Consider the following 19279-nt stretch of genomic DNA (forward strand, 5'->3'; position numbering starts at 1 on the left):
AGATTTCCTTTGTATCTTATGTTTTTTTTCCCCTGAAGATGAAGATCAACCCCATGCTGAAAAGGACTGGATTTGCAACCAGGCTACCTGAGTCCCAGCCTCGGTGTTGCAATTTTCACAACATAACATTGTTTTTTGGACGCATCCCAAACATGGAAAGGGTGCATTGTCACACCCATTTTTATTTTCTAACCAGTTTATTGCAGCACTCCAGAGAGAGAGAGAGAGAGAGAGAGAGAGAGAGAGATGATAAGATAGCTTCTTTTCCAAGCTTTCTGTAATGTTTCATTGTGAATTTTTGCTCATTTTACAGGACGTTGGTCTCAAAATCTTTACTAGCACCAAGATCTACAAGCCTAATATTTGCAGAGAATTGGTATATGGTAAGAATCTGAATTGGGGTGACAGGGTGGATGGTGGGGGGGCCTCCTCTATTTATTTATCTACTGCATTTATATCATGACTTTCCACCAGGAGCGCACCAGTTTTTCCCAACCCAGATTTTTTGGTGGCGTGGGTGGAACCAAGAGATGGTGGCTGGCCCAGAATCTGCCAGGGAACTTCTGTGACTGAAGAGGGGGTGGTGGTGTTGGAACCTGAGTCTGCCTATTATTAATCCAGCACTTACCCTCACCCCACACTGGCTCTTGGGCTGAGCAACTGTCCCAGGGTCCCCCAGGGAACCTATGTGGCTGAGGAAGGACCAGAGCCTGGGTCTTCTCACCTCCAATTCCTCACCTTCACCAACAGACCAAAGAGAGTTAAAATCATGGGACGCGGTCTTTGCATGTAAAATTGCCCATTTCATACAGCCTCTGTGCAAATTTCTGGTGCAACCGCTCTTTGAATACTGTTTCCGTTCTGTTCGTTGCCCCTCAAAAAGGATATCATGGAGCTGGAAAAGGTGCAGGAACCCAATTTATGAATGCCAGTGGGGGTAAGTGCAGCTTAGAGAAATGGTGAGTTAGGGGAAACAGGATGGGCTTGGAATAAATGGGCATACCCCCCAAACACTAAAATTGGAGGTCATCCAAAGAAAGGGAAGACTGGGACAGGAAGATGTCTTTGCTCAGTGCAAAGTTAAATTGGGGGGGGGGGGGGAGATTAGGTGATTTTAAAAGGAGATCAGATGCCCAGAGTCGCTCGGTATTGGGCAGCACCTAAATCGACCAAACAAAGAAGCAGACAAAGGCTGAAGCGATCAATTGCTATTGATTGCGATGGCTATAAATATGCATCCAAGATCAGAGGCAGCAGGACACTGGTGCCAGTTCGAAGTGGGCAAAGCAAAATCCAGAGAGGATCCACTGCGGGGCTTGCTAAGAGACATCTGATTAGGGATTTTTCTCCATAGGTGCCCCCTAGAAATGATGGGTCTCAGGTACCTATTACAATTGCCTCAGCTTAGTAGCTTGTTACTCTTATTTGAACCTTATCCTAGGCCAGTGTTTCTCAACCTCAGCAACGTTAAGATGCCTGGACTTCAACTGCAACTTTAAGATGCTGGCTGGGGAATTCTGGGAGTTGAAGTCCAGGCACCTTCAAGTTGCTGAAGTCGAGAAACACTGGCTTGGGCTAACAGATCAACTCCCTATCTTGACCAGGATCAAGGGATCCCTGTAACCTCTTTATTGCATCACTGCAATGCATAGTATGTGGGGCTACTCTTGAAGATGATCTCTAAGCTGCAGCAGCTGCTTATGAACTACTGGGTCCAATTCCAGAAGTTAACACTAGTCTATACAAGCCTCAGTGGCTAATGGCCACCTCCCCTAACATCCTCAGCCCAAGAGGCTTTCAGTTGGAGCGAGCCCACTCATGGTTTCAGCAGAAGGTCTGACCTACAATAAGGCCTTCTTAGTGGTGACACCCTGATTATGTCATTCTCTCCCCAAGAAACATGTTGGTGGCTCCTCCATTGTTGAATTTTAGGTGACAATTCTGGGCATCCATGGCCAGCTAGGCATCTGTAGTGTAAGAAATGTACCAACCAAGCTGCCTTTACATGATATGACCTATACGTTAAAAAACCTTGAAAAACCCACCATCTTGGGTCCCTTTAACCCCAATGCTGTATCTCAGGTTAGCTGCAAGTTAGACCATCAGGGCAGAAAAGATCCAAGATGATAACTCCTTTGGATTCATGGTAAGGCTGAAACCTCAATTAAAAGGCTGAAGTTTTAACAAGTGCGAATGAAAAATGGCACTGCACCAACACTTACCAGCTGAGTTTTATAGCCGTTCATGTTCAACTGTCTGCATATGATGTGGCTGGGAGCAGGGGCGTCCATGGGAGGAGGTCAAAAAAGTCAAGATGGTGGTCACGACTGCACGATCGAAGCCCTGTCTCTTTTTTATGTCTGTAAGAAGAGGCAAGTTAGGAAGAGTATTGACACTTTTGAACTTTGGTGTTGAGAAGACTCTGGAGGATACCATGGACAGCTGGAAAAACAAACAAATGGATCACAGAACAAATCCACCCAGAGTTCTCACTCGAGGCACAAAAGACCAGGCTCAAATTATCCTACTTTGGACACATGATGCGAAGACCTCGCTCTCTGGAGGAGGCTCTGTTGCTGGGAAAGGTGGAAGGAAAGAGAAGAAGAGGACGACCAGCGGCAAGGGGGATAGACTCAGTTACAGTGGTGAGGAGGCACCGTTAGAAGAGCTGAAGGACCAGGTTAGGAACTGGTCATCATGGAGAAAATCTATGTGGTCACTAAGAGTCGACCACACCTTGATGGCACGTAATCAATCAATCAATCAATCAATCAAGAAGAGGCAGGACTCTGATCATGTGGCTGCAGCTACCATCTTGCTTTTTAAAAACTCCCTGTGGACACTCTGGCTGCGAGTAATATTTCAATAAATCTGGAAACCATCCAGTTGGGAAAAGCGCTCTTAGCGCTTCCTCTACTTCATTTCCTTCTCCTCGTTTAACATTCTTCTCTGTGAGGTCTCTCCAGTGCTTGTGGTTCTAGTAGGGGGACATGATGACTTTTTAAAGGTTTATAAAGGTAGCGGGTATCCCCTTGGGAGAGTTCATCTCTCAGTCTCCAAGACGTTAATCTTGAAGAAGAGCTTGAAGGTGCTAAAATACAAAAGGCGTGAAAGAAATATAAGCTTTTTCTCTTTGCAGGCGGGGGCTACCATACCGGAATGCGTTTGTCTGCACCAGACGTCTCTGAAATGAACATTGCTGTAGCTCCTGACATAGAACCAGTAGAAACAACCATCAGGACCTTTTTCCCTGAAACCTGGTTATGGCTCTTGAAAGCTCTTGGGTAATACAAGGATTTCATGTTTGGTGAAAGGGGTAGATCTTCAGAGAGAAATGTTAAGACCCCATGGCTACTACTAATACTGTATAAGCCCTCTGCGATAAGCCGACCCTTGAATTTTTAACCAAAATACCATGAAAAAATGTGCCACCCACAGATAAGCCAACTGCATTTTTTGTGGTATTTTTGGTAAAATTTGGGAGTCGGCTTATCCACGGATGGGCTTATCTGCGAGTATATACGGGTCCCTTAAAAAAGCATTACCATATATACTTTAGATAAGCCCATCTGCAGATAAGCTGAACCCAATATTTTGGGTGCATTTTGGCCCCTAAAATTCTTGGCTTATCCATGAGTATATACAAGTAGTTATAATTGTGCACTGGCATATGTAGCCATTTTTCATTTTACTGTAAACATTCGTAGAAAGGTTACCATTTTAAAAAAGATAAAAACGAGGCGAAACCGCGCAGATCAAAACTTTCTGCACTTGAATCGCTGGATGAACTGAAACCGTCTCTCTTACCATTCGCATTGAAAGCTCTTCTAAAGGAACTGCAAGCGGGGGTTAACAGCATGAATATTGCTGAGAATTCAGATTCTCTCAGTGGAGGTGAGAATACAGAAGTCAATAAACACAGACCCACTGCAACATCTTGTTGGAATCCCCGTTTAGCAGATGTCCAGACAGCAGACATTTCCAGCTGTCTGGACATCTGGAAATTCTCATCTGGATCCCTCCCTGTTGCGTCTGAAGTGGTCCTGATAAGGCCCTTAAATTTTTGGTAGTTGTATGTTCTTTGCATCCATGGATGCAAACGATATAATTTGCCTGATTTGTATAATGCGGACACGTCCAGTATCCTGCCTCTGAAATACCACCACCTCTGTGTTAGTAAAGAAACCGAAAGACCAAAATATCAGGAATCCCCTCACAGCCTTGAAGCTGGATAAGCACTGGATTCCCGGAACTGAGACCTAAAGGACATGGGTGACGTTATTCTTCCTTGCCATTTTCAGCAAACTTGGCATACGGTATATTACCACGTTGTAATCTCTAACGCCGAACTAAAAAGACAAGGATAAGCCACCTGCGTCACTGGAGGCTGCAAGACGGGAAATGGGTGGTGATGCCCTATGTCACCAGAATAAGCAGAGCTGAAAACGTGGGGTGATTTTTTCTTACCACATTTTGGTGGGCTGGGAAGGATTTCAGGGCCAAATTGGGTGCCTCGCTTTGGAACGGCGAGAGGAAGCACAGAGTCTTGTTCCTAAGCAAGAACAACCGCCAGTGTGTGTGTGTGAAAAAGTCAATATGGTGGCTGTGATTGCACAGCTGAAGTTCCACCCCTTTTTACACGGCAAGTAAAAAGGGGTGGGGCTGCACAGTCATGGATGCCATCATAACCTTTTGGACCCCTCCTGTGGACCCCCGTCTCCCTTTTTACTCCTGTTCTAACGCCCTCTTTGAAGCAGTAAGAGCTCTTACCAGAAGTTGGAACTTGAGTTTTGAAATCCAGCCAAGGGGCTGCAGGCTTCCCTAAAGTCCAAGATTGTTGTTGTTTTCTCACCTTGCCATGCCAAGAAAATACTGCTTTGTGAAACACATCCTCACCTTTTCTTCTCTTGGGTCCCTTAGCGGTGAAGGAAGCAGCGAGACCAAGGTCACTATGCCCGTCACCATTCCAGACACTATCACAGATTGGAGAGCTGGAGCCTTCTGCCTGTCCCCAGCCATGGGCTTCGGCCTGGCCCCTACCGCCTTCCTCACAGCCCTCCAGCCTTTCTTCACTGAAGTCACTCTGCCATACAGTGTAGTGCGGGGAGAAACCTTTGTCCTGAAGGCCACCGTCTTCAACTATATGCCACATTCTCTCCAGGTGAGGGACGCTTCCATACCTGCAGTCTCCGTTCCCTTTCTGTCTGCCCCGATCTCTCTGACTGCATGCCCACTTATACTTAAGCCAAAGTTTGTTTTAAGTATGATTTCCCAAAAGAGACAGGAAAAGCAAGAATGAAGGTTTGCAGAGGAGGAAAGTAATTGTGGTTGGTTTATCGGTTTCTGCTTATTTCTTCTTTTCTTTTAGCTGCTCTTGCCTTTCTCTTTGATGGAGTGGTTAGAGCAGGGTTAGAAAGTGTTTGGACTTGGAGAATCCTTGGGGAGTTGCTACCTTGAAGACCAGCGGCGACTGGGAAGAGAAGCAGAAAAAATGATAACAAATTTCACGCCAGGAACGATAGAAAGGGCTTGGTTTTTAGAGGGCATGTAGTCTAACCCCTGCTCAGTGCAGGATCCACTAGAGCAGTGTTTCTCAACCTTGGCCACTTGAAGATGGGTGAACTTCAACTCCCAGAATTCCTTGCTGGCTGGGGAATTCTGGGAGTTGAAGTCCACCCATCTTCAAGTGGCCAAGGTTGAGAAACACTGGGTTAGAGGCTAAGGGAAGGCAGAAAAACAAACCAGGAATAAACCAGGAAACCACCCATTATGTGTCCATTTTCACACATCACAGTTGCAACCAGGAAGCCAATAAAAACTGTGGTTTCAAGCTGTTTACTGCCTGAAAGCAAACCATGCTTTGTTCACTGACCCAGTTTGCCTATCATGTAATTCTCTAATTGCACATCACGTAATTCTCTACTCTACTACAATTTAACCCTAAGACCTTTTGTGTGCTCTTGAATAACCCAGACTTAACAATTGGTGTCTCCCTTCCTCTTCATACCTTCTTAGCTCACTTCCTGGTTGGGAGATGAGGTGATGTGAGACGGTTTCCAAATGCTAATTTTGAAAAGCACAGAAGAGAAATTATAGGCATTTCTGTGATTTGTCTGATTTTGATGGGTTATAGAATTCATCTTTCCAGGACATAGCCTTTGGAAAGCTTCTGTGCATTCATGCCCACATGCATGCATGAAAACTGAATAAATGCATCGGTAACAGTGCTATTATTATTTTGTAAAGTACTGATCACAAGCCCAAAGGTCCCCCTTTTTCTGCTACAGAGAAAGAAAAGGTTGATTACCCTCCTCCTCATCTGGGTGAGAGGAAAATTATTAGTACCCATTAATATGTTTTAATGTTAATTTTGATTACATTTAATAAAAGCCAAGCTAGCTTTGATATGGCCTTTAGGGCAATAACAGGAAATAAGTAAACTTGCAAGACTAAGCAAACTACTGATGGGAAAAGATGTGACAAGGGCAAATGGAACAGGGAAGTCTGGTGATGTATGGTAAAGTATGGTAAAATTAGCACCAAGGAAGTTATGATTCAGTTGCAAATCCTGGGAGTCATGATTGTGGTTTGCGGTTTTTGAGGATAAAAGGGATTGCAACTAAGGGGACGGGACCACTTGGTCAAGCTGTCTGCCTGACAGCTTGTTCTTGTTGGTCCACATTGCAATGTGAATCTAAGAAAGTCCCTTGTATGCTATTGGTTGAATTTTACTTGCTTTTTGAACTAACATTTAATAAAGCTTTTAGAACTTTGAAGTGACTTATGTTCTGGTGTGTCTGCCTCCCGTGTTTGACATGGTTTTTTCCCTGACATCTGTCATTCAGAAACCATGGTTAACTATGGGAAAACGTAAACCCCAATTGACCCATGGCTATGGTTAATTGCCCGGCTGACCTAGTTTTCCTGTTGTACAACACACCAACTCCCTCTTTAACTCTAACTGCGTGGTCCTGTGGGCAGACCCACTATATATTCACATGCTCCTATAACTGTTTAAGCTAAGGATAGGGAACGTTTGGGCTTCCAGCTGTTGTTGCACGACAGTGCCCAGCCTCCCTCGGTATTAACGGCTATCCGGTGTTGCTGATAATTGTAGCAAGATTTGGGAAGGGCCCAGATTCCCCACATCTGCTCGAGGCCCATCTGACATTTCCTCCGTGTTGTGTTAACCTCCTCCCCCTCTTTGTTTTGTGAGTCTGGGAGGCGTTGGTGATCTCCTCCAATTAACTCCTTTCTGGCCGTTAACAGGTCAGTATATCACTGCTGCTTTCGCCTGACTATGCTGCTGCTCCTGTGGAAAAGGAAGAAGCTTCGTATTGTCTGCCTGTGGATGGAAGGCACACAGTGTCATGGGAAGTGGTCCCCAACTCTCTAGGTAAGCAGCGGAGCTTCACCTCTCAGCCAGGGACGTCCAGTGGAAAGAAAAATGGTCCATCGTTCTGTGGGCTCAGCCCTTTCTGTATATAGAAAGAGGAGAGTTATACAGTGGTACCTCGGTTCACGAACTTAATTCGTTTCACGACTCTGGTCGCGAACCGAATTGGTCGTGAACCAAATCAAATTTTCCCATAAGGTTCAATGTAAATACGGTTAATCCGTTCTGACCCCTACGAATGTGGTCGCCAACCGATTTTGGTCGCCAACTGAATCAAATTTTCCCATAAGGTTCAATGTAAATACGGTTAATCCGTTCTGACCCCTACGAATGTGGTCGCCAACTGATTTTGGTCGCCAACTGAATCAAATTTTCCCATAAGGTTCAATGTAAATACGGTTAATCCGTTCTGACCCCTATGAATGTGGTCGCCAACCGATTTTGGTCGCCAACTGAATCGAATGTTCCCATAAGGTTCAATGTAAATACGGTTAATCTGTTCTGAACCATATGTTTTTTTTTTAAACCACAAAAATATGACACAAAGTACAGCACAGTACAGTATGAAGAGAGAGAACACTAACCTTGCTTGAGGCGTGGAGGACAGGAAGGCGGGTGGGGAGGCGGTTATTGCTTGGAGGGAGAGTCCCCCTCCCTACAGGAAGCCACAACCACGTGTCACAGCAGGGAAAATGGCCACGGGTCGTGTTCGTCACCTGATGCGGAGTTCGCGCCCGGAAGCAAAATTTTGCGAACGGTACTGGTCGTGAACCGAATTGTTCGTGAACAGAAGCATTTGTGAACCGAGGTACCACTGTAACTTGACATCCAGAGCTGCTTTCAATACTTTACCCCACAGTCTGTGGAGTCGTGCAATCTCTTGGGGCAGACGTTGGGGGAACCTGTTTTCAGACTGCTTCTAGGGCCGGCCCTGCCATTCAGCAAAGGGAGGAGGCTGCCTCAGGCATCGTCTTCTTCCTCCTGTACTTCCTGTCCATTCTCCAGCTCTGTGTCCCAATCAGTCCTTCCAGATCAGGAAACTAACCCCAGAAGCAGGCTAGAATTAAGCTTGATTGAGATAGGCCGTATTAACAAAATCTTGCAATTCTGTGTTTTTCCTTGCCTCCCTCTTATGCCCCAGGGAGTCAGGGAGAAACCAGACAGAGTCTCTTCTTAAGACTTTCCCCTTTCCCAGGGTTTAAGGAATGCTTCTGCCCTTGTTGTTTCTGTAACAGCTTCTGAATATTCCCTTCAAGGCCATCTCCCTGGCTCTCTACTCCCCTAAGCTTCTCGCACCTAAGCTTCTCGCACCTTTCAAGTGCAATGAAGGTCTCTGTCCTGTCAACCAGCACATCCTGATATTCTTCTGCCAGTCTGGTTGATCCCCGTTTATTGAATTGGAAGGTGCCACCTTGCCTTCTGCCTCAAACAGCGAAGTGTCTTGAATGACCCTTGACTCCTTCAGTTTTTTTCAGTCCCAGAGCATAGGAGTCTCTATTTCTATGGACAACTAACTTGTCTTGGAAGAGCTCAGGAGAACATTCTGTTATTTCCAACCATGGGCCCCCAAATCCCCCCAAATGCTTTTCCTGCTGTTTGCCATGGTCCTCACCCCACCTGACTTTTTAAGTGGTCTATTAATTTTAAGAAGTTAAACAGGAAGTACAGCTAGTCCTTGCTTAACAACGGTAATTGGGACTGGAATTTCTGTTGCTAAGTGATGCCATAAAGCATCATGCTTAGCGATGGCAATCCCGGCAGTCCTCGTTGCCATCCTTAAGTAAGGATCATGGGTTGTTAAGCAAGGACCTTGTGTGACCTGTGACTTCCTGCCAGCTTCCAACAAGCAAAGTCAGTGGGGAAGCCGGCAGGAAATCGCAAGTCCTGGTCACAAGCCTTTCCTTAGGTGGCTCGCAAGCAGGTTGGTGGGTGGGTGAGTGCTATGGAGTGTGGCTGGTGGGGAGTGGGTGTTGTGGCCTGACTCAAATGCAGTTGGGCAGCGGGGTGAATGTTATGGGGTGCAGGCAGCGGGATGCTGCAGGCAGGTGCATGCTACAGAGTATGAGATCCCCAGGATCTCATATTCCATAATGGGGCTCTTTGGGAGAAAAAGTGACAGGGGCAGGAGCGACTTGCAACCTTCCCTGCCAGTTTCCCCACTGACTTTGCTCATTGGAAGCTGGCAGGGAAGGTCACAAATGGCAGTCACATGACTATGGGACTCTGCAACCGTCATCAGTGTGAGCCGGTTGCCAAGCGCCCAAATCATGATCACATGACCAGTTGTAGTACCACTTGTTCAGTCCCGTCATAACTTCAAACAGTCACTGAATGAGTAGTTGTTAACCAAGGACTATCTCTAGGTATGTTGCCAAACAAAGCAACAGCTTCTAATACCTTACAATAGTTATTTGCAGCAACACCACTAGGTTCCCACTGGGATAGTGGAGGGCACCCTCTGGAGCTCTGTGCCTTCTCCTAAATGGGTGCTTTGTGCCTGACAACTAGCCTGTGATATACAAGCTTCCCATGGCAACCATTTTGTCAGTGTACCCATCATATCTTCTTACGGTTCTCAATATGCCCCTGACTCCAAAGGTTTGCTACCCCTGTGAGATTTGCAGCCATCTGCTGTTAAATAGCTGTGTGAGATATTATGGGAAGGCTGGGGAAGGAATGAAAGGGAAGACATAAGCAATCAAGAGACAGAAGAGGAGTTTGTAGAGTCCTTGGGGATCTCTGAGCTTGGGGGTCTCCTTGCAGATGTTTCATTACTCAACTAGGTGACATCTGCAAGAAAACCACCAAGCTCAGAGATCCCCAAGGACTCTACAGTTCAACCCTGAGCTACAGATATTTTCTTCTATTAGAAGGGGAGTTTGCTGGCTGCTTACCTCATAAATAGCAACTGACTGAACCCGGTGTAATTCTTCCTTTCTTGGTCTTGCCCAGCTGCCTAGGGCTTCACCAGCAGCCAGTCCTTATGCAGCTTAAAGAGCAAGAACCCCAAGAGAAAAGAAAACATGAAGTTGCCCCTTTGCTCCTCTGCAACCAGACTGGAACGAGCGAGCGAAAGAGAGAGATGCTCAGGCATCCTTGGGGTATGCATGACTAAGTGTCCATTTTGGTTCTAGGGGAAGTGAACTTCACGATAACTGCAGAGGCCCTGAAATCCGACCAGCTCTGTGGGAATGACATCGTGGAAGTGCCTACGAAAGGACGAAGAGACATCGTGGTCAAAACCCTCTTAGTTGAGGTATGTATGGGCTGCTTTCACCTTCGTGTGTTGGAGGCAAGGGTAGAGTGAGAGCAATGATATATTAAAGTCAGTAAGTATGCTCTGCCAGCAATGTTGGTCACACTTCCCCCCCTCCCCCCATGTTGCTTCAGCCTTTCATTGACCATTACATGACATGATGAATACCAGCTCTTATCTTTGGTGGATGTTCTTCCAGACCTGGTGTAATCTGGATGGATTTCTTCCTTGTGACCTGTCAAATGGCAGTTCTTATCTCTGGTGCCCGGTATCCCAATCTGGTGGGGTTGCTTCCTTTCTTTCCACCCTCCACACCTGCATTTTTCTGTGGGTTCAAGTTCTGTCCATCTGTTTCTCCCTATATTCTACTTCTTGTAACAACACCACAGTTTCTCCTCCACCCAGGTTTCATCAGAACAGGGATTTTTAAAAATTCAGATGATCATTCAGGGATTTTTAAAAAATGTCTCACATTCATTTTCATTTCTTCCCCCCCTTCTTTTTCCCTTATCATGAAGCCTGAAGGAATCAAGAAGGAAGTAGTCATCAACAATTTGCTATGCGGAGGCAGTAAGTATCAACTGGCTGTCCCGTCTTTCTCCTTCCTGCATTATTCCTTTCACGATTAATGCACAAAGTCAGCTCTGACGTGAGCTCAGCCTTCTCTGGCCTCCAAATGGGTTGGAATACAATTCCCATCATCCCCAGCCATCATGGATTATTGTGGATAAGGTTGATGGGGACTGAGTCCCTACTCAGCTGAAGGATGCCAAATTGGGAATGGCTGGATCAAGTGATGAATACCGAGAGAGTTACATCATCTTCCGTACATGGTTACTGTTTTTTTCCAAGTATAATTCAAGATGTTCACTATGGTGTATAAAGCTTTGCTGACCTAGGCTCTAATTGCTCCCATATTCTTAAATTTCCCATAAGGCATCTCTTCCAGGCCTCAACTTATTAAACCGCTGTTTATTGCATGGCAGGCTTGGACCATGAAATCATACGGTCCAATAATAATTACCAGGTAGGAGGGAGCTTTAAACGTACTTTTTTAGCCAGGCCTTTTCCTTTGGAGATTGAACCTGGGATCACCATGTTCTCTAGAACGGATCATCTCTAGTCCTATTCAGCATTTCACAATGGCCAAAACAATCATCTCATCCCTGCAATGAGCTATCCATTAAAAAAAAAAGGTTTAAGTTGGCCTTCTACATTAGTGTTTCTCAACCTGGGCAACTTCAAGACGTGTGGACTTCAACTCCCAGAATTCCCCAGCCAGCAATGCTGGCTGGGGAATTCTGGGAGTTGAAGTCCACACGTCTTGAAGTTGCCCAGGTTGAGAAACACTTCTCTACATTATGATCCTTACACTTACAAAACCCTTTCCTCAGACTCCTTTTGCTAGAGAAAGCAAACCTCATGGCCCCTAGAGAACAGGGGTGGGCAAACAGGCAGCCTTAGACCTACATGTGAGTCCCAGGGCCATCTGAAAACTGAAGGAGAGGCCAATTCAAAAATTTTCCCATTTATTGGATTAACAACAGGCAGCGGTAGCAGGAAGTGAGAAGGTTAGCAGGATAAGAACCCAAGACCTCAATCCAGACTCTCAATTTTATTTTATTTTTTTACAGAAGGAACCCAGTCCACAACTATTTCCTTAAAGGTCCCAGACGACATCGTGGAGAAATCTGCACGGGCTAACTTCTGTGTGTTGGGTAAGCAATGCAATCTTGCAAGAATCTCTGTGCGAGTTGCTGTTCCTTCTCTTCGGGAACGAAGATTGCTCTGAAGATCCCCAAGTTTTCATTCAAAGGTGTCCTTTAGGATGATGTTTGGTCACAATGCTGCGTTGGGTGATGAAACCCAGCCAAAATGCAAATGCATATACTACTTCATGCATGTATGTCCATGCAGCTTTTTCTTAAAAATAAAAATCCAGAAGAATGGATCTTCCTAGGAGTCTGAGCTGTTGGTCAGTGGGACAGATGATCTTAGAAAGCTGGAAGTTTCTCCTTTCTGGATAAGTTTAAGAAGAGATTGGTTAGATCCACAGACTTCATAAGCTAATGCTCAATTTTCTTGATGCACCACCGAAGGGAGATACTGTTTGGAGGCATTGAGGAACGCTTCCATTTCCAATAAACAGTCTGTCCAGTACAGCTGCTTAAGATACAGCCCCCACCCTGATCTTATTCTAAAAAGCCCTTAATACCTGTTTTTCCTTGGGCTAGTGGATGGGGGCGGTCTTCAACAGTACTTCATGTGACATGGGATAGGCCAAATCTTCGGTATCACTTAATGGTTTCTTGACTGCTGTTGCTGTTTGTCTGTTTTTAACACTGCACACCACCCAGCGATGTTCTGACTTGGGCAGCCATGCCCATGGAATACATTAAATTAAAAAATTAAGTAAGAATCTAAGATGACCCTCCGCCTTGAAAACTGACGTTATTTTGGCAGTGAAAGGAACGGGTCTTCTTTTCAGATAAATCCCTTAACTGCACAGAGAGATTGAAAGGGTGGCCCAAAGGTTTTGCAACGTGGGGTCATTCTCTCTGTTGATGCTCTGTTCATCCTGCTCTTTCATTTTCTGACCAAATCCGTGTCTCCCTGACCTTCTGCGGCTCTCCATTTCTCTCGCTTTCACAGACAATGTTTCCCCTCTCTCAAAAGTATTCCCAACTCTTGATGCCTCTTGTATCTTTCTTGCCTACCACAGGTGATATTTTGGGCTCAGCCATCCAGAACCTGCACCAGCTTCTCCAGTTGCCTTTTGGCTGTGGGGAGCAAAACATGGCCCTGTTTGCCCCCAATGTTTACATCCTGGACTATCTGAACAAGACTGGGCAGCTGACCGAGGAAATCGAGTCGAAGGCGATCGGATACTTAGTGACTGGTAAGAAGGTTCACAGTTCTGCAGAAGGAAGTCTGTCTTCTTGGGAACAAGAGGAATTCCCTCTGATTGACAAGATTAATAATCAGGGCCTAATAGGAAGGATCAATAGATTAATCAAATAATGAATTCATGCCAATTTTACTAGAAATGTGACCTCAGCTGAGTTGATCAGCAGACCATCAGCCTAAAGCTCGATTAAATTAATTTATAGTGGTCAGTTTTGATCATTGTAGTTGCAAGTTCAGGAATCATTTGCTGATCTTTTGAACCTGTTTTCCATTTGATTATAAAATGGAGAAGAAAAAGAACATAATAATGTTAATTTTCTTTTTTGATTAAAGAGAGAGTTTTGCATTTATTAAATAGTATTTTATCTTACCACACAAAAAGCATCTCTGTTCAGATTTGGAGAAATCCCCGTTTAATCTTAGCTGATCTTGAACGATCTCAAAAAAGCTCAGTAGGATTGGACCTAGTTAGTTCTTGGATGGGAAACCACCAGGAAATTCCAAAGTCAGAAGAAAATTTTCAGCAGAGGCAGAAGTAAGCATTTTTCTCTTGTTTCTAAGAAATTACATGGATGTGTCCTTAATGCCAACAAAAATCAAGCTTGATATGAGAAGTTTTCAGGAAGTGGCAGTACCTTGCCAGTTCCCAAACAGGGTTTTACCAGGCTGGATGAGAGACCACTCAGAAATCCCATGGCTGTGTATTGGATTGGAAAGTCAAACAAATATCCCAAAATAAGGCAGAGGCAAACCACTTCCATGTAATTTCCAAAAAAACTATACACAGATCTCCACTGATCACAAAAAGCTAAGCATATTTGGGCACGGTCAGTGCTTTTTTATAGTAATTTCATTAAAGATTATAATTACAACAGTAAAAAAATAGAAGGTACAGAAAAGAAAAAGAGAGAAAAAAGAGAAAGAGAAATAGAAAAAAAAGACTATAGTAAAGAAAAAGAAAAGAAATATATAAAGAAGTGACTTCCCCCTTCATCATGAGAAACAATTTTAGCAATTTAGCACCTTCTCTTACAAATGATCTCCTTCCCAAACCCCATCTCTTATCTATATACAAATCCATAAAGCCTCATCATCTCATTCCTGATGTCAGTAAAGGTCCATGAAGGGTTACCAGATATAACAACATCTCTATTTTAACTGTGATCAAATAAGCCAACTTTATATTCCTTCCTTTTACTCGACTCAAGGGAGGTTTTACCATCTATTGAACAAGTACAAACTAACATTCGCCCTCCATTGCAGGCTACCAGAGGCAGCTGCACTACAAACATGCGGACGGTTCCTACAGCACCTTTGGGGAACGTAACAATCAGCCTGGAAACGTCTGGTGAGGTTCACAGTGGCAGCCTCTGAGGCTGTCTCTGCAGGTTCACATGCGTGCATGCAGAAAGTCGATTTTCCATCCTTGCCAGTACCGTAAATCCCAAGGCAAGGATGTTCCAGCTTACAGGGGAAGCTGCTGTGGGGAGGAACTGTAAGCTCTACCTCCTTGTCCCTTTGTGCCGAGCAAGGGGAATCAAAACAGTTGGGATGGTGGCTGCAAGGGGGCAGTCAAAGCCCTGCTCTTTTTGCACGTGCTGCACGTGTGACGCACCTGACAAACAGGCAGGGTTTAGACCACAACCTCTGTTTAGTTCTGCTCAGGATTTTATTTTCATTTTGTCCATTTCTTTCACACCACGCCTCACCTGGTAGATTGGGGGGTTCTGGGAAAAGCAAAGGGACCCACACAAACCTGAAGTCAGCTCCTGCATATCTCTAGATCAGTGTTCCTCAACCTTGGCAACTTTAAGATGTGTGGACTTCAACTCCCAGAATTCCCCAGCTGGCTGGGGAATTCTGGGAGTTGAAGTCCACACATCTTAAAGTTGCCAGGGTTGAGGAACACTGATCTAGATTTACAACCACGTTGCCGCTTCTCAGTCCCATCCTGGAGGATTACCATGGAGGGCAGTGCAAAGTAGAAACTCTCTGCTTTACACAGCCCTCCATGATGATCTTCTACTCTACTGAGGAGTGTCCTTAAGGGGGTTAAAACAGTCAAGATGGCAGCCACAACATGCAATCAAAGCCCTGCCCATTTTTTACACATATCATGAGGCACCTAAAAAAGGTAGGGGGCTTCCATTGCCTAGTTGTGGCTGCCATCTTGAATTTTTTGACTTCCTCCTTGTGGACACACCTAGTAGGGAAGCAGGATATGAAGATAGGCATGAGGTTAATTCTCAGTTGCTGGTGGCCACCAGAGGTAGGGAGTAGGCCTGGAGACCTTGCGAGGTTCATGCCCATCTTCTACAACCAATGTTGCCCCATTCTAGCTATGAGAATTGTGCTGCTAATCAGCGAAAAGGCCGTAGGACTGTTGGTTCTCTGAGCTTGTTTTCCTGCTGATGTTTCATTACCAGGCTAGGTAACATCATCAGTGCTCAGATGATGATCACAACCAAGCTCAGGGAACATGCCAAGTTCAGGGAACATCAAGAACCCAGCCCTTCCATTCTGAAGCACCAATATTCTTTACTATTAAGACAGAGCATAACTCCTTCTTCATTGTAGAAGGAACTGGCTGAAGGGACTAGAGAACAGATCACCTACACAGATGTTGGCAGTGTGGCACCTCCTTTAATCAAACTAAAACTTAAATGGATGGCTCCAGAATCAACCCCAAAAGGCCCTCCAGAAAAATCAGCTCTTTGCAGCTATCCAGAAGGCCATAAGAGCAGCCTTGGAGGTCCAGCAGTCCCATAGGAGGGGACCCCCTAGGGCAGGCTGGCAGACGTAATGAGGTCCCTTAGCATGACTAACATAATGAGATTACAGATTCCCCTGCATTTTAATGGCTTATTATTGATCAGCGCAAACTGGCCAGGGAAGACAGAGTGTGCCTAGAGGCTGTAAATGAACAAAAAATTAATGGAGTTGTGCTCTGGGTTACCTTGCAGGCTGACGGCTTTTGTGCTGAAGTCCTTTTTTCAGGCGAAGAGATATATCTCTGTGGAGGAACGTCACCTGATTGACGCTCGGATGTTTTTGGCCTTAAAACAGAAGGAAAATGGCTGCTTCCAGAGCACTGGGGCACTCCTGAACAATGCGCTAAAGGTATAGAGAAAGCAAGCAAGGGAGAAGTCAACGTAGCCTCAGTCCCTGCAAAACAGAACAAGGGCTAGGACCAACTAACCCAGTGTTTCTCAACCTCAGCAACTTTAAGCTGTCTGGACTTCAACTCCCAGAATTCTCCAGCCAGCTAGCTAGGGAAGTCTGGGAGTTGAAGTCCAGACATCTTAATGTTGTGAGGTTGAGAAACACTGAGCTAACCTATGGCAGTGTTGTCCAAACTTGGCCACTTTAAGATGAGTGGACTTCAACTCCACTGAGTGGACTTCAACATGAGTTGAAGTCCACTCATCTTAAAGTGGCCAAGTTTGGACAACACTGACCTATGGGCTTGGGGGGTGGACCATTTTGCTGAAGAGCAGGACCAGCAATGGCATTGGACAGCAGAGTGACAACCAACTCTCTGACCTTTTTGGGACAAAGAGGACCTTCACGGGGCCTGTTGACCTGTTGGGGTATGATCAGGTTGGAAGATAAAAGGTGGTGTTATCTGAGGATGATGGCAATTGTAGTCAGATCTATCGGGAGGAAAGTAGGCAAAGATTATTAGAGCAGAGATGGAGAATGATACAGAGGGGAAGTGATGTAGAAGTGAGTTAGGGGACCATTTGCATGGAAATCAGCACCTCTCCCAACTTAATGCATTATGTGCTCCTGAGGGGAATACTGAATACCTCACCTTCCCCAGCCTGGGCATCCTCCAAATATGTAGACTACAGTTCCCAGAATTCCCAGGCAACATGTACACCAGTGAGAATTCTGGGAATTGAAGTCCACATATCTGGAAGTTGGGGAAAACTACTCAGGGAGATGGGAAATGCGCTTCCTGTACTTTGTGGGGCTTATGGCTGCCTCCCATTTTCTTTCTTACAGGGTGGAGTTGATGATGAGGACACTCTCTCAGCCTACATTGCCATCGCTTTGCTAGAATCCTCCTTGCCTGTCACGGTAAGAAGCCATCTTCACCTCCCACAGACTCCATTTAACACCCCATCACTCCAGAAAGCTTCCCATGAAGCTGATTGCCCCTGGGCATAATAAAAAAGCCACGACGCTCTCAGTTGAGTTTATCCATCCATATATGAGTTCTACAACTGCCATCTTTACTGCATTATCTCAGGTTCAATTTGTTTTTCCATCTTTATCTAAAACATTTATAGTAATTTATCTGATTACGATAGTATTTCTTTACTATATCTACTATACTATATATATTATACTACACCTACTATATCTACTATACTATAGTATTTATCTACTATAGTGTCTGTCTGTCTATCTGGTTGCTCCTAAGTCAAAAATGACTTGATGGCACAGAATCAATCACTCAGTCAATTAACCATTTATCTAAAAAGAAAAGTCTGCCTGAAATTCCAGAGTACTTGTCCACAAATACATTGCTCACTTCAGGAGCCATAGATGTGAGCAGTTTTGGGCCCTATAGGTTGTGGAAGTCACCTACAGTTTTGATAGGACTAATCCATACTGATGACAGACCATATGAAGCCTAGATAAGAGTCTTCCACCACTGCTTGAGTCTTGGTGACTTGATTCCCCTGAAGCTCACCCACATAGAAGGAAAAGAGCTTGTGGGGCAAAAGGAGGACTCCAGTGCCCTCCACTGTTTCCATCTTCACTTCTGTCCTGGCTGTGTGAGATGGGTTGTGTGGCATATTTGTTCTCTGTCCAACATCTTGGAGAGCATTACTGTCCAAATCTCACCAGACCTATACAAATGGCCACGATGGCTCTAGATGAACATCTTCCTTCTTTTTTCCTGCAGCATTCAGTAGTGCGAAACGCTTTGTTTTGCCTGGAGACGGCATCCCAGAAGAAGGAGATCAACATATACACCCAGAGCTTGCTGGCGTATGCCTTTGCTTTGGCCCATAAAGAGGACAAGGTGACAGAAATATTGCACAGCCTTCAAGAAAAGGCTGTGAAAGGAGGTAAGAAAAGCATTCACTGGGGGAGCGGGCTAGATTTACTGCTAGGACCGGCCCAAGAAACAGGCAAACGGGATGTTTGTCCGTCTCTGACATGCAGGTGACTTTGTTTTATTATATTCTCCTACATCTTGATACATCGTATTGTTTCCATGCAGTGATGTTTATATAATATGAATGGAGATCATTAACATTCTATTATTTAGAAAGCTTAAAATATTGAAAATAGGGAAAGAAAAGTAAAAATTCTATCAATATGAATTACGTTCAGGATGCCAGTATTATAAGTATGAAACGATTTGGCTTTTCATCCAGAATTAAGTATAATGTTAAAAAGAGAACCGCTCGTACTCCCATCAGAGTATTGGTTATAGGATATACAGATGACTTTGAACTGCAAACTTCCTGGTGTTGAATCACCTTGGCCTAGTTTCTGGACTTCCTTATTCCTTCCCCATCCTCTGCTTAAGAGAACGTCTTACCGGATAAAGACTTCTGGATTGTATATTCTTTTCTGCCATTTTAGATGGTTGTAACACTGCCCTGGCCGAGCGATGGATGTTGGATTTTGCCCCCCAACACAACTATCCCTGAATCCTATCCTACAATGAAATTACTCCTACTCTGTTGTGCCAATCA

At 44.9% G+C, this 19279-nt stretch overlaps 1 protein-coding gene across 1 annotated transcript in view; it reads left to right on the forward strand.

The window, feature by feature from the left end:
• The window catches only part of LOC103057914 (alpha-2-macroglobulin), a 60695-nt gene that overhangs the window by 31239 nt on the left and 10177 nt on the right, over positions 1-19279 (forward strand). Inside the window, exons 17-28 of the mRNA XM_088129332.1 lie at positions 314-383; positions 3140-3284; positions 4921-5161; positions 7270-7396; positions 10531-10652; positions 11171-11222; positions 12287-12370; positions 13375-13551; positions 14823-14907; positions 16523-16679; positions 17568-17642; positions 18478-18643. Coding sequence (XP_087985458.1) covers positions 314-383; positions 3140-3284; positions 4921-5161; positions 7270-7396; positions 10531-10652; positions 11171-11222; positions 12287-12370; positions 13375-13551; positions 14823-14907; positions 16523-16679; positions 17568-17642; positions 18478-18643 — 1501 coding nt within the window. The remainder of the gene's footprint in view (positions 1-313; positions 384-3139; positions 3285-4920; positions 5162-7269; positions 7397-10530; positions 10653-11170; positions 11223-12286; positions 12371-13374; positions 13552-14822; positions 14908-16522; positions 16680-17567; positions 17643-18477; positions 18644-19279) is intronic.

This window comes from Python bivittatus, unplaced genomic scaffold, assembly GCF_059951505.1.
Source record: "Python bivittatus isolate LINGU-HERP-01145 unplaced genomic scaffold, Pbiv_v1 ctg000810_np1212, whole genome shotgun sequence".
NCBI classification, from domain to species: domain Eukaryota; kingdom Metazoa; phylum Chordata; class Lepidosauria; order Squamata; family Pythonidae; genus Python; species Python bivittatus.